Genomic DNA, 15,877 nt, shown 5'->3' with positions numbered 1-15,877 from the left:
TCTGATATCCAGCAAAACATCTGCCAAAAGCTCTACAAAACCAAGGAGAGATGCCAGAAATGCATACAAACAGCAGCTTGTTCCTGTGCGCTCACATTATCTTACTTGTAAATTCTCTATGCCTAAAGGCATGTGTATTTTCTACTCATTGGAAACAATCTGATAAATTGGTGACATGTTTCACCTAAAACCATTTTTACTGAAGTAAATCTGAAGACATAAAGCAGACAGAGAATGCAAAGAGCTGCATGCATTGCATAAACGATGAGATTTCTGGAAGAACTGTGAAAATATATCACATATGAGATAGTCTACTCTATTTTTCCACCAAAATAACTTAAGCTGGACATCACTGGATATCTTCGGAAAGAAAAAAGATTGAAGGATGCAGAAAGAACAACTGCACAAAAAATATTACCAAAAGTATTCATAATTATGAGGAGAAAAAATGTCCTCTCCCATAAAAGCCAAAAAGATTAAGAGACATTAGCTCATGGAGCACAACGAGGACCATTTGCACAGCAAAACAATTTGTGCAAAGAAGAGCGATACTGGCTGAACAAGAGCAAGAATTGGATGATCAGCAATCAGTAAAATACAGGTAGTGATTGATAATAATATGGTGAGAAGATCACAGATCACAGTTGCTCTGTGAGGAAGTCCAGTACTTTCACAACATTTACAGGATGCAGGATTTTTTTAAAGTCTTCGATTGGTGCAACAGCAAGCAGAAGGAAGGCTGATTATGGACTCATGTGCCAATTGTTGCCATTTGTCACCATCTACAAACTTATGACCCTTGAGTTAATCTGGCAACTGTATTGCTGGGAATACTTATGCAATAAATTTAAAAGTGACTCTCAGGGTAACCAAAACCCCTGACTTGTGGTAACAAGTTTTATTTTTATAACCATCCTGTCCTCTTTTTTCCTCCTTCGTATCTGGAAATTTTTGTCTTGTAGGACTCAGTTTCACCATGTTGACCAGCATATCGCAACATTACATAGGAGATGCCAATACATCTGAGTCCCTGATTCTTAGCCCCTCATTCTTAGCCCAACAGAAACCAGACGTTTGCCAGAATTAGGGCTTGTTCACTACTTACAGAAAGCAGTGAGTTGCAACTTTGTTGGTTCATAGCTGTCAGTGGCAGGGGAGATAACAAAACAAAACTCACACAGATCAAACCCTCGCGTAGGCAAAGCACTGCAGCACTTACTTGAAGTTACACACATGCTTCAGAGCTCTGGTGAATCTGGGCCAAAGTAACAATAACTAAACACATGGGGATGAATTTGAACACCCACGAGAGCCTATGAGGTCATAAGAGAAAAGCATCAAATACGATCATTGGGTTTGTACTCATAGATGAAGCAAGAAATAATAGTCATGGACTGACAAACAGAATCACTGCTGCACAGCAGAATGTGCTTCCATTTCCTGAAAGGATAAATGCAAATCCAAAATAGAGCTAACAAGCAGAAGAGTGATTCTAGCTTCACCCTTATTCCAAATCACATCAACTCAGCTCTCCTGCAGGGGTGTGGATTCAACCCTTCCCTCTTTTATCTAGGAGGTTCTTTGCTTCACACAGGGGATGAAAGTTTTACTTGAGGTTATGCTCCAACAAACCCCAAAAATACACTTTCTACATCCAGCATTATGAAACAGTTTTGGTTCTTTCAAATCACAAGTTCTCAAAGTTCTGTGATTAATATTTTACCTCTTGCCCATACTCCCAGCTTTACATTGTGGTTTTGCTCATCACATTCTGCACCTTCTAACAGAATGAAAGGGAGAAACAATAAAGAGAACCCTTTTCCATTCCCAATGATTCAGCAGATAAAGGATGTAGAGATTGTACAAATAAAGAGGAAGGGCAGTAAAAGAGAGGTTAAAAAATATGTCGTTCAAGTTGTGCTGTTGTTGTTGAGGTTGTGCATTGCTAGAATCACTGAGTCTAGTACAAAAGGCCAAAATTATATACTATTATAAAAATGAGGCAAAATTGTTACCTGAAGGGAAGAAACAATATAGTTACTGCAATGAAAACAACAACAAAAAGTATTACCTGATATCAGAAAGATCACATTTGTTTCCAGCGATGGCCATTACAATGTTTTCAGGACCATGTTCTTTTAGTTCTTTCACCCATTTTTTCAAAGTATGAAATGAATCCTATGTCAGAGAAATAACAAAGTAAGCTACCAGCATACTCTCTGCCAATGAATTTGCGTATTTTTTGAAGGAGCAGAGCTTTGACATTATTAATGCAATAATGATTATACAGATCACAAGACTGGAAGATCATTTATCTATCTATGCAATTTGCTTTTCAAGCTTTAGGCCGTAAGACTTCTTCAAATTAATTCTTGAACTTGGATGCTTCCCTCTTTTCCACTTTCCCTCTTCCCTGCTCCAATGCAGCACCTAATATTAATCTTCTAGCGATGAAGAAACTACCCCAGCTTGTCTAGTAGCTAATTTCCTTCATTTAATGCAAGCTTAATTTGTCTAACTTCCCTTCTATCCAGTGCCTTACCATGTCAACCACTGTCATACTTCTGGTAATATCCAGGAGAGCTTCCACAGTGATATCCACCCCCCCCCCCCCCGCCGCATTTCCAAATCTGCAACCTGGTAAACTTCAATTTACTCATTATAAAACTAAAGAGAGGTGACGATTCACTTGGCTTTTTTCTCCTCCAAGCACAAAAATCAAACTCTATCTAATGCTACCTATCTTTTAATAGTATTTTTCTATTTCTTTACACTAGTGAAGTAGTAGCTTTAAGATCACACTTCTTTCTGGAGATTCTAATTATAATGCACAGTTGAAATTTTTACTGACTAAGTGAGGTCCCAAATAGATTATAAATAATTTTTCCCTTTTAGAAATGCACATAAGAGTTGTGTCTAAATCAGCAATAGCTGCATCAGTATCACTGAAGGTAGAGCCCTATCAGTCACTTGGGGAAAAAAATCCATTCTGCTTTAATGATTAACACTGAATATTAAGCATCAGAAAGTGAAATACACATTGACCTTCCTCTCCTATTTCCTCCTCTTTATCCTGAGAGCTGTTCCACATAAGCTTGGAGAAAGGCTAGCAAAACAAAATTTTATTCTTACAATATATTACAAGATCAGCTGCAAAATATTTAAATCAAAAGTATCAATCCAGCACGATTAACTCTTCCCCACCTTTTCCTGGCAAATTAGCAGTGGAGAACAGCACTGCTGCACAACAGTGACCACCACCATCAGTGACAGATCATTACACTAATGCACTGAGGAACCAAACCAGCCCTCCCAACCTTGTAGTAAATAAGTCAATTGGCAAAAAAGGAATAAAATGCTAGTGAACTCTCCTGGCCATCCGTTAGCACTGCCTCTAACTCAGCTATATCTTCCAAAAGGAGAGAAAGAGGCATGCAGCTGGAATCTCCTAGCCTCCCCTGCCTGAGAAATGAGCCAGAGAAGTTAAGGACCTAAAAATATAATTTTCATTCCAAATGAATAATGTTGAGACAAAAGGTCAGAGACTTATGATTTCATTACCAGTTTCAAAATTAAGACATGATGCCTGCAATACAAACATGAAATGATATGCTTAGACAAAAATAATTAGTTTTAAAATCAGTAATATGCAAACAACTTAATTTCTACTCAGCTGATAAAGCTAACAGCTGCTTTTTGTAGTAAAAATTCAACTCCACACAGAGAACATAGGTGGCGGTAGGGGGTATTACAGGACATTAATCCTGTCTACTTAGCCAGCAGAAACCTAAAGAAACATTGACAAAACACAGTCTCCAACCTTTTGTCTGCATGAAGTTGAAACAACACAGAAGCAGAACTTTTTATTTAATGTTTTACGCCAGCTGGACACCTTCACCCAGATCTACACAAACTACTGAAGCATATACATGCCAGACAAACTAAATTCTGCAGTTGTGGAGTTTAACTCCAACTCAAGCCCAAACACAGGAGTTGACACAGGCAAAAGCATCCCAAAGGTCTTACCTGCTTGGTGATATCATACACTATCACAGCTGCTGCTGAACCGCGGTAGTACATTGGAGCCAAGGAATGAAACTGTTAAAACATAAACCCCCAAAAGAAAGTATCATTAATAAATCAGAATTATCACATGCTTTGCCAGGTCTCATAGACTTGCCATGGCAGGACCACCCTCTTTCTTTCATCCCACAGAGAACAGACCTTATTAGTGGTTGCCCATCTCTCATTTCCCTTAAACACAAAGAAGCCAGACCTCCTTTATCTCATGCTGTTCTTCATCCTACTGAATTCAAGAAATCAGCACTTACTGATTCAATGCACCATTCCCACTACAGGGCATGGACTCTGAGGACAAGTTTTGACAGGAAGATCAACTACACTTGGAAGCCTAACCTGAGGGCATAGGGACCTCTTCCCCTGGCAAATCACAGTCTTGCCTTGTAGATCTAAGACTGGATTCAGCTTGGGTTTGAATTTTATAAAACATTGCAAATGACTTGGAAAAAATTAACTTGTCAGTAAAATCTGAACATCTGTCTTGTTTAGCTATCCTATACTACGATACATATTTCAAAAACATGGATTCTTGCAGTTACTCTTCAGCTTTTTGTTTCAAGGAAAATGTTCTTTGAGGAAAAAGCCCAAGAAATAAACATGTTTGTTATAACAACTGAAGAACAGCATAATTTTTGTAATTTACGAATGACTAAGCAGCTGATTTAGAATTTCAGTTTACAATTACAATTAGAGAAAGGAAGTAAAAAAAGTCTTTCTGCTGATTCAACTAAGCTTAGTCTCAAACAAGCCAGAAATAATTTTTCTTGGAAAATACATTCAGTCTCAGTATGCTCATATAGCCATTTTATAATTTTTGGGGGGAAGTTCTATCTGCAAAAGCAGCATATTAAGCTGCAGCTAATAATTGAGGTCAGCACCTAAATCAAATACATTATTAGGGCAGGGTCTGCATCTCACTGTCCAGCAAACATGCACGGATGCACGTGTTACACTGCTAACCTCTGCACATTTACTGGACACATCTTTTTCCCAGAACTGTACCTACTGACTGAGCATTTAGACTTTTAGCAGCTTCCAAATTTCTTGCTGTTTCATGTGCAACGTATCAGGCAATTTATTTGCAGTGCTGGTTCACTTGCCAGTTTGTAAGCTATTTATCACTGATCACGCACACCAGCTCAAGGTCGGCGCTTTCTTTTATAATAGCATGGATGCACAACAGCAGTGACAGATGGTCAAGTACTGAAGTGTTTTGGGGAGCGAGGCAGGTGGGAGAGCTCATTAATAAGAGAAAACAGCAGGAAAGAGGATGAGAAAAGAAGGAGGAATCAGTCAAGAAGCATGGTCTGAAGAAATGGGATCAGCCAAGATCCTGAGGGAGTTAGGTAGATGTTGCTTCCTGCGGTTTTAGTGTGTAGCTTTATTACTTGTGTGCTTAATGCAATAAGTGCTTTCCAGAATTTTTAGGCTCCTAAATCACGACAGAAATTTTCAGTATGTTAGAAAAAACCAGATCATTTCAGTTGGAATAGACCTACAACAGTCATGTAGACCAAGTGCGTGATCAATTCAGGGCTGGCCAAAAGTTAAAGCATCTTGTTAAGGGCATTGTCCAAATGTTTCTTAAGCACTGACAAGCTTGAGGCATCAATTCACATAGCAAAAAGGGCTTTTTCAAGTGTGTTGACAGCAGAGGAGGTCTAAAGAAAACACTGGACTCATTACTTGTTTCATGATCACTGTGGCCAAGGCATCCCACCTACTACCACATCACCTAAGTCCTTCCTAATCACAAAGTCTAGGAGGGCATCTTGCCTGCTTGGCTCACAGAATGCCTGCAACTAGAAGTTATCTCCTACAATCCCCAAGAACCTCCAAGACCTTCTCCTCAACGTAAGTATTGTGTTGAAGCATCCTTAAACTCAGGAACCTTAACTGTGGAGGGTACATCTGACCTTTCATGGTGTATGCACATTCCTTCCAGTCTGTAAACTCCAGGGAAAAAAACATACATACCCTACACACTTGCTGATTTGGTCTTAATCTAGATTACATTTTAATCTAGATTACACAGCATTCATGAATTTACAAAGAGCTCTCAGATAACAGTAATAACACTTCACAGGAGCCATGCAGTTTAACTCACATACTCCAAATTCCTTCAAGACTGACCCTGAAAGCACACTGAGAACCTGTACAACATCTTGGGAATTTCTCTCCCTTTTCTTCTGACCAGCTGACAAGAACACTTCACTTAATAGCTGTTTCACTGAAGAATATCTGCAGTGTTAGCACCAGAAAGCAAAAATAAAAATAATTTAAAACAAACAGAACAAAAAAAAGCCTTTGTCGTTCTCTTATACAGGCTAATAAACAAACATGACAATACACTATGCCCCAGTCACAAGAAATCACTGCTTTCTACAGGAAAACAGGAAAAGCCTCTTTGCAACACTGAATGAATCAAGAGAGGCTGAAAAATTTTAAGGGAATGAGTTTCATGATCTAATGATAGACTTAACAAATGTGCTTCGTGGACATGAATTTTCCAATATCATTCAAATAATTATGTTTAATTTTTCTTTTAAACCAGTGCCCAAAAGCAAAGTAGTCTTGAACATTTTTCTGGCCTAATTAATTGGAAAACGAAAGTCACACCAAATTAATTAAAAGGATACAAAATACTAATCTGCACATTTTTCACCTGCCAAGGACCAAATGTGGGACAGATGCCCAAAACAAGTGACACACAAAATAACAGCTCACAAAATTAAATCTCATGGGACTACCTTCTGTATTATAAATGACAAGGTCTACAACCTTGATTTTATAGCTCAGTAATCCAAGTAATCTTCAAGAAAATTAGGAGAAACGAGCAGTTTGAGATTTGGCATAAGAACAACTCTGCTTGAGAAGGGCCACCTAAAAACGCTCAGGCAGCCACTCCCAGCTCTGCCACACAGACACTCAGGTTACTGCCCCAACTTTTCAAGGGAGTCAGCCCCTCCATAACCTGCAGCCAAGAGCAGCTTCCTGCACCCCTATCACCCCTTCCTGCAGCCAGCAGCAGCTCTCATCCCCTTGGCATAACAGGAAAACACAGACCAGAAATAGATGTCCATCAGCTCCCACCAGGACAAATAATCACACTCCTAACCCGTTTCAAAAGCTGATCAATGTTCTGCCTAAAATAGTTTTCTTTTTTCATTATACTGCTACAGAGATCATATTAGTTTGACAATTAATAACATTTTGAATTCCTAATTACTAAATTACTTGTAATTTGCTTGCATCTTGACTTAGTAAAATTTCGGGACCATTGCGTGCCTTTAGCTGAAATATTAATATAGAGTGACAAGCTTGCAGATTTAACTTTGCCAGTCTGCTATACCAGGCTCTTCCACTCTGAAGATAAAGTAAAAGGGAGAAATCAGGGTATAATCAATCAGGGTTTTTCCTTGTGCCTGGTCGAGCTTTAGTTCATCTTTCCTGACTGCTGGTGACCAGGTTTCTACGTAGCATTATACTAACTGAACAGCCTTAACTGCCCATCCCCTAACACTTTTCTCACGGCTGCATCATACTCACATGATCATCCTTTAACTGGTGAATGCATTCAGAGGTGGCTTTTCCCCTCTGTTTCAAATCCCCTCAAAAAAAATATTAAAAACTCACCACAACTTTACAGCACATATTTTTGTTAGAAGAAAAAACTACAGAACCTTGGTACTTACACTTCCAAATTTCATCTCAACTGCTTTCCACCTTCTAAGCACTGGGAACACCTCCTATCTCTGTCTAATGAGTAAACTACCATTACCAGGTCACCTACTGTGAGAATTTAGAAGGTTCATGCCTCTCATTCAGTGTCCACCAAAAAAAGTTTGCCTATTTTCCTACTGGACCAACTGCATCACTCATTAGTCCCATTTTGCTTTTGGAAAGGTTGATAACAACTGGTGAGGCTGAGGTTGATAATCCAGACATACTCAAGTTGCAGGGGTACATTTTCCAGTCCAACAGCCAGGCTGAAAGGACCACTCAAAATATAAATAAGAAACTTATTTTACCAAATACATGCCAAAACCCAGAATCAATTACTTCAGGAAGACTTTCAGGACTCTCCTTCTCAGGGACACACGGTGTGCTCTATGCCTACAGTCACCTGAATCCTGACGCACTGCTGACTGGGCTCAGAGCACCTTCTTTTCTGTGCTCCTCTACTAACACATTCATTTTGCACTTGTGGTTCTTCATCTCTGACACAAAGCAAAGAAGAGGGGCCACATGTGCACTATGAAATTTCATCTGAAAGCAGAAGCCCTTTCTTTCTAAGGGTCCAACTAGAAGCTGCCCAACCCTTTACAGCTGTAGAGCCCCATCGCACAGAGAGCCAATTCAGTCTTACATGGTGCAAATGCAAGCTGAGCATAACCAGAGTTTCTCTCACTCATTCCAGGAGTATTTTGGAATCCTGCAACCCCTCATCTGGCCATCTCAATGAAGCAACAGATGTTTTGCCCTTGCAAAGGACGGTATGACAGAACCATACCAGGAAAGTAGCCATTAAGGAATTTACCACCTATTTAAAAGCACTGTAGTATTTTGCTTTCTGCTGCCTGTGCATCTCATCACTGAGGGTGGTATTTGGTCACGGGTAACGCTTACCACGTTTCTTCTTTACTAACAGTAAAGAATGTGGAAGAAGGAAAACCATCACATCATACTTGGAACAGAAAACCAAAATCAAGGGAACACAGCATAAATCACACCTGAGCTGTGGTAGTAGGAGTCTCTTAACCCTGTCTGATGTAATGCTGATTTAGAAAGCAAAACAGAGGCCAAATGAACACAGAAATAAAAACTACCACTCCTGCTTGTTTATATACAGGCTGACAAATGCTGCTGAAGACAGTTGGGATTCATTCAATCTGCCAGGCACACCAGGGAACATTAATTCATGTCAGCAGCTCTTTGCACCATCCTGTGGTGCTATATCCCAGGACTGGCATACTGCCGCAGCAGGGCTGCCTCTTCCCAACTCCACAGTCAAGAGGCAAAAAACCAAAACCAACAACTACAACCACCACCTAATTCCTGTATTTGGTTGCTTTTACTCTTCTAGACTGTAAAGAACATCACCTGCTTTTCCTGCAAAAGGATTATAATTCTGCCCATAAGCACAGCTGGAGAGGATACGGGTGCACAGACTGAGCAGAATCACAGCAGTGCTCAGCAAGTGTTACACACTTTGAATTCAGCTACGATTTTCTTACACAGTGCCTTCTCAAGCACCTGCAGGTGCACAGCAGCACAAGATTTGCTTCCTGACAGCTGTGATCATTTGACTAAATTTCATTCCCTTTCCTATGAAGCTGCTCTCTGACAACATATGTTCCATCTGAGTGGCCAAGACCAAACCACTTCGTTCCTCTCAAGGTCAGAGGTCCTTACTCTCACTCTTTTCTGGGTGCCACTAAGGCAAGGACAGGCACAGCCTCAGGCTCAGCTACTTGCTGACATGTGCAGGCAGCGTCACAGCCCTGCAACTTCCTTCCCCTTCCTATGACACACACTCACACTTTCTGGACTTTATCTTAAACACAAATCAGTCCCCTTGCTCAGCAGATCATCCTCACACCTCTACAGGTGATTTTGGGTATCCTGTTTCTCCTACCCCTGGCCCCTCCTGCCAGGCCACTCCCACAAAACCCCTTCAGTCCTGTCCCAAAAACCAGCTGAAATACACTTGGCCAAGCGTGGGCAGTTACATGCCTCACTCCTGCCACCTTCAAAGTAGTGGCTACCAACAAACAGAAAACTGTGGTGGTGCAGAGAGAAGCAAAGGCAAACCCCAAAAGCATTAAACAGATTATCCTGACGCAAGCTTCTTGAACAGGGAGGGATACAAAATTCCTGACATTCCCAGCTGGCAAAGAGTAAATGGGAAAAATGTTATGCATGAAAGCCACTTTCAGATACCATTTTACATTTTAAAACCTTGAGTAGTTTTCCTTATATGACTGAAGGCTGAAACTCCAGTTCTCAGGATTTGCAAGCTGAGTAAATCAGGAAAGATCTATCTGTCTCTGAGCTACAGGTATTTTTTGCTAGTTAAATTGAAGGTTAAATATATATACAAAAGAGTGACCATTTTTTTCCAATGGCTAAGAATTCTTCAACTGAAGAAGTAAAAATCTCAACATTTTAGGTTACCCTTTCAAAGGTATTTTAAACAGGTAGAAAACAAACTTTTGCAACATCACAGAAGTGACCTGTGCTTAGCCATTCTGACGTTTACAGTCATTAAACAAAGGATACAAAAGACACTACACCAAAACCATGACTCATCATCAGGCTACAAATGCTGCAAGTTTGCTGAAGCTTAAGAAAAAACACATAAAAATGCATCCCTTAAATGATTTACTGTGGTTTATGCTCACTGAAAATAGTAAAAATAACATATTCGCTTGCTAGTTCTATTGCTACTTGTGCTCTCACACACTTCCAAATCACCTGTCAACATTTGCAGCAGGCAAGAGGTCCTCACACCACCCACAAGGAACCACCCCCACTCTGACTGAGCTGGGGGAGACCATCAGAGCCACATTTATGATACCACAGAGCGAAATTCAGGCTGCGTTTTGCCTGCAGAAATAATTCAAGTCATTGATAGATGGTGTTGTGACACTGTCTCTGAATCACCAGGACAACTACTGCCACTCAGAAAAGAGGGAGCTATAAAGAGCTGTGGACATGTCATCAGTCAGTCTTTTCCTGGAAATGGAGAAGGTTAAAAAACAAAAAAAGAAAAAGCTCACAACTCAGGATAATTCCTATCGAGCTTTAAACTGGGCTCAAGTAATTGAGGCCTCTTCTATGAAACAAAATTAAAAGTCCCTGAGTTCAACACAGTAAATTTAAACAGGACAGAGATACATTTTCCTGCCCTAGAAACGTGGCCCTCAGACTCCCTGTTTGCTACAATATTCCTCAGCTGGCAAAATGGAAAGCTGGCAGCCACCCAAGGTATTCAAACAAAGCATTGTAATTAGAAGCTACTTAGGGCACCATGAACCAAAATATATGCTAATAAAAACATCATTAACTAACTTGCAAGGAGACTCTTCTTAGGGGAGGGAATCTTTGCTAATAACAGCATAATTGTTGGGCACGTAAGTCCCAATGTCTGTGGCAACAATTCAAAGCTAATGGGGAAAACGTGAGATAGGAGGGGAAAAAGTGACATTTGGGAAATACTGGTGTGGAGGGAAAGGGACCGTGAAGAAAAAATTAAAGCGAGTTTCTTGGATAGCACACCAACAGAAAGCAACCAGGTCCATAGAGACCAGTATTTAGGCACAGAAAATAGGGTGATTTTGTGAAGTGTGCTGCCAGTTTGTTCCTTTCTAGTCAAGAAAAAGGGAAAAAAAAAAAAAAAAAAACCAAGGATTAAGAAGCTCTCTCTCTCTCTTTTTGTAATCATGTACTATGTGAATTTTTCACCACAAGCCACATACCCCCCTCCCCAGGGATGTGGAGCACACTCAGCATTCACCCTCACCAGGGATGTGATAGAAAGGCTTTTAATCTCCATTCTCTGCTGCATTATTGTCACTCTGCAGCACGGACTCCAAGCTAGCAGTTTCCCAGAGAAAATCATGAACAGGGAAGTGAAAATTCATGAAAAAGGACAAACTCATGAACAAGGATCGCAGAAGTGCCACTACTGCTGTTTCCGCCTGCCTGCTCTACCATGGCTAAGGGCTGAGCCTAACATTCATGGCGTGAGGCCTCATAAGTTAAACCTCAGCCAGGGCTCTTCTGCTGTGAAGGCTCCACATCAGCAGGCAGACACAGCTGGCACAGCTGGGGAAGCACAGGGCACCGCAGCCCCAGAATAAGCACAAGCCTCTGCTTGGCCTTGCATTTAGGAGAGCCAAGCCAAACAAAGGCAATGTTGAAAGAGCAGGAAGTTCTGAACCTGGCCCTCAGCAGTACAGACTGACAAAACTACCAGGCTTCAGCAGTGGAACACAAAGCCTCAACTGAAATTGCGAAGAACAAGGGAAGGACAATTCTCAAAGCAGAAACAACACTCAGAAGACATTTATTACTACACTATGAAAACAGCAACAGGCCCAGAGGATGGGCTGGAAATGTTGGGTCATCATTGTTGTTCAGAGGATAATTAGAAAAAAATTAACAGAGGGGAGACATTTATTCTTGAATAGCAGATCAGAAGGAGCAATACAAAACAAAGCAACCAAAAATCTCTAATTAAAGTAATATATAAAGAAGAATCATGTGTTTAGCTGTAATGTCAAACAGGAATGTACACCTACAACAGAGAATGACCTGGACCAGTATGGGCCTCACCTTGGGAAACTTGTCTGCCTCTGTAGCTTGCACTCAACACACCAGTGAACTTTGTTTACTATATAACTACACTTTCCTAGTCCTAGTGAAGGACTGGGAATACACTGTGCAAACACAGAACAAAAAAGATAGTCCCTGGACTAATTCGTGATTGCTGATTAATTAAAACCTTCAACATGTCTTATCTGTAATAAATGCTGAGCAATCTAACAAAGTTTGTGCTGCACACTGCTCACCACAGTTTCACACACACACACACACACACACAAAAAAGGAAAGCAGATGTCTGAAAAAATGATGAGCTAAAAAAAATTGAGAGGAAACATAAGGGACTAGTTGAGAAGGATGGATTTTGTGTCCAAGAATCAGAGCTCAGTCACAGATTTCCTGCCTCAAATGAGGAATCATTTGTTTCAGTAAACATGAATATTACTATTCACCTACTTTTAAAGGGCTTTGAAAGTCCTTAGACTATGTAGGAAAATAGTTAAATTTTGATGTATTAATCCAACTGAGTTTTGTGTGTAAAGTGCTAAAAGGAAAAGAAAAAGCAAGGAGAGCAGGGCAGTGGTGGGAAAAGAGAGAGAATAAGCAAGAAAACTGAAACCATGGGAAAAAATCCTGAACTTTTGCTACCTCTTGCAATAATTAGTCAGTTATCAGCTCCAAACCATGCAGAAATGGAACAAACAAGATTCAAGGAAGGAATTAGGCTATACTTCAAATATGTTTTTCAAGGTCCATTTTCCCATGATAAATAACTTACTGAATTGTTATGAGCCAACAGATTTCATCAGGGTCACTTTACCTCATGCCGTGCATTGAAAATAAAAGCACAAGCATTTCCTGCACTTAAGAGCAAAAATCTTCTTTGCCCACAATTCATATACAAGGTATGGAGAATCCTGTAGGATGTATCAGGACTGACATCCCAGTCTGTATAAGCATCTCATTTTATCACAACCTTATGTGAGCATAGCTACAATTTCCTATGAAGAGACACTGTGCCATTTTAAAAGTTTGAGGATGTTCTAGAAGTGTGCATAGGTTTTTCCATTTCTCTCATATTTCTCAAGATAAACGTGGGCATATATTAAGAGAAACCTACAGCTCTACAGTCTATTACTGCATACTACTGCCACTGAGGCTATTAAAAGGAAAAAAATGATCAACCAAACTTACATACAGTCAAGGTGAACTAATGCCCAAAAATCCATTATGGCTTTTTTGTTTGTTTTGGTTTGGTTTTTTGTTTTTGAAAAGTCAAAGGAAAAGGTGCTTGAACTGAGCAATTCGCTTCACACACTTGAAAAAAAATCAAGACAAAAACCCAAAGTGGTTCAGGTTGCTGGTGGTAATTTCCTAAATAATAACAGCAGACACAAGCCATGCCCATATGCATTGTCCCAGTCCAAGACGACGACAGAGTCACCACCTAAGTTCAGACCTCCCCAGCCCACGGGCTGCAAGTCAAAGCCTCTCCAATGCCAATAAGAGCTGTCACACACAAACCTGATGGAACCAGAGGGGAGCTGGATGTTGCTGGGGCACTGCTCAAGCTGTCCTGGGGAAGATGGCTAACAATTCACACCATGGTTTGGGGTTTTTTTAGGTAGGTGGTATGGTCAGCCTGTCTCTGCATTTTCCCCATCCATGGAAAGGGAACCTACATACTTGGTGCCTGTTGACCACCTGCATTGGCAGAGCCTTGCAAGGATTCAGGATGTTGATACTTACAAAGTCTTCTGAAAGTGAAAGGTACATCAACACATTAAAAAAGTACATCAATACATTAAGAGAGACCAGGATAATAAAAGCACTCTGCAAACTAATACTCACCCGTTCCTGACCAGCTGTGTCCCATATCAGAAATTTATGAAGCTCATTCCCACATGGCACAGTTTTAGTCATGAAGGATGCTCTGGAAATAAGGAAGAAAGAGAAATTTGCAACATAACTGACAATCTGAATATGTAACCTGTAGACCTTAGTGAGTTCTGCTGGATTAGACTGCATTTGGGGAAAACTCCAAAACCTTGATAAAATACCTGCAGAAGTAGAAGTCTCCTTTTGTCAGATAGGATGTATGTTACCTATAGATGTATTTTTTTAAAAGAAGGGTAAAGCCTCTGAAGTTCAGAGGGCATTTGTTCATGGGTCCAGGAACACAAATGCTCCTGCCATTCACACATGGCCTCTGCTGATTGTCAGCTCCATCTTCTTGGTGATACAGACCTGACAAAAAGGCAACAGACAACATCATGTACCACTTTCCACTTTAACATATGAGACTGGATCACCAGGGAACAGAAAAGTCACCTGCTGGAGTGCACACAGTAAACAAATGCAAGAAAGTTGTTCTCTCTTTCAACTGGGATGAAGAAGTCTTTGTCATTTCATTTATTTTCCATAGGAAATGAGATAGGTCTATATTTTCAAATTTTTTTCCTCTAAGAAAGAAGGTTACAAATTTATAGGCTTTTTCTATATTACAGCAGTTTGTTTGAAAGCTGGTAGGAGAGGCTGCCAAACTCTGCAGATTTCTATTTTCCCCATCCTATCTCGGTACTGGTGAACCATTTTTGTTATGGTAACATTTTTTCTGGCTCATAAAGATGCATTTGATACAATGCATGGTCATTACAAAAGCACTGAATGACATCAAATGACATATGACTGAACAAAACATTTCCTGAGAATGATATACCAGAGTTCTGCTCTACAGCCATCTGCAAATTGCTTAATTTTAACAATACTGCATTGCTTATGAAAATACTAAGGAAAAAAAAAAGGGCAACATTTCTTTGGTTTTTTTCAGGGTGTGTTCTTTCAGTTGTCACTCTCCTTCTCAAACCAACAAGCAACACTTCACAGCTTCAAAAATGGGAACTTTATAGATCCACTGTGGCTACTGTTGATTGCAAGGATTATATATTTAAAATAATTTGGAAGAAAAAAACCTTATCTGTGCAGACAAATAATATCACCTGTGTGCAGCTAGCCTTCATATTTTAATATCACAATGGAAAAAAAATTCCTTTAGTTTTCATAATAATGATAACAGAGGAAAATTGTTTTCCAAATTGAGCAGAAGGCATTTACTTAGCAAGAACTACTTGGGGAAAAAGGCTACTAACATTTTAGAAGTAAAAAGAAAACCACTCAAGTTGCCATCAATTCCTTCACTGCAAACAAGTGTCCTTCAGACAGCAATTTTATTCATGACATGCTTCCTTTCTCTCTGTCCATTTTTCTCTATTCATCTCATTCAGGAATCCAAAATTGTCCTGGAACTTCTGCGTGCAGTTTCCAGCTGAGACTCCTCCAAGCACTGAAAGGCAGAGCTTCAGAAAGTACTGTCCAACCCTCTGAACATGGCACAGCAATCAATACCAGTCCTTCAGAGATTACTTAAAACACCTCTGACACACATGCCAGATCAGCCCTCTCCCCCACA

The 15,877-nt window shown here is 40.1% G+C and overlaps 1 protein-coding gene across 1 annotated transcript in view; it reads right to left on the bottom strand.

Annotated features, from left to right (window-relative positions):
• RAB31 (RAB31, member RAS oncogene family) overlaps window positions 1–15,877 on the bottom strand; it is a 61,719-nt gene that overhangs the window by 18,063 nt on the left and 27,779 nt on the right. The window contains exons 3-5 of the mRNA XM_063396649.1: window positions 14,260–14,341; window positions 4,027–4,098; window positions 2,072–2,178 (exon numbers count right to left, since the gene is read on the bottom strand). Coding sequence (XP_063252719.1) covers window positions 2,072–2,178; window positions 4,027–4,098; window positions 14,260–14,341 — 261 coding nt within the window. The remainder of the gene's footprint in view (window positions 1–2,071; window positions 2,179–4,026; window positions 4,099–14,259; window positions 14,342–15,877) is intronic.

This window comes from Prinia subflava, chromosome 1 (genome assembly GCF_021018805.1).
Source record: "Prinia subflava isolate CZ2003 ecotype Zambia chromosome 1, Cam_Psub_1.2, whole genome shotgun sequence".
NCBI lineage: Eukaryota > Metazoa > Chordata > Aves > Passeriformes > Cisticolidae > Prinia > Prinia subflava.
This window is presented reverse-complemented; position numbering and strand designations above follow the sequence as displayed.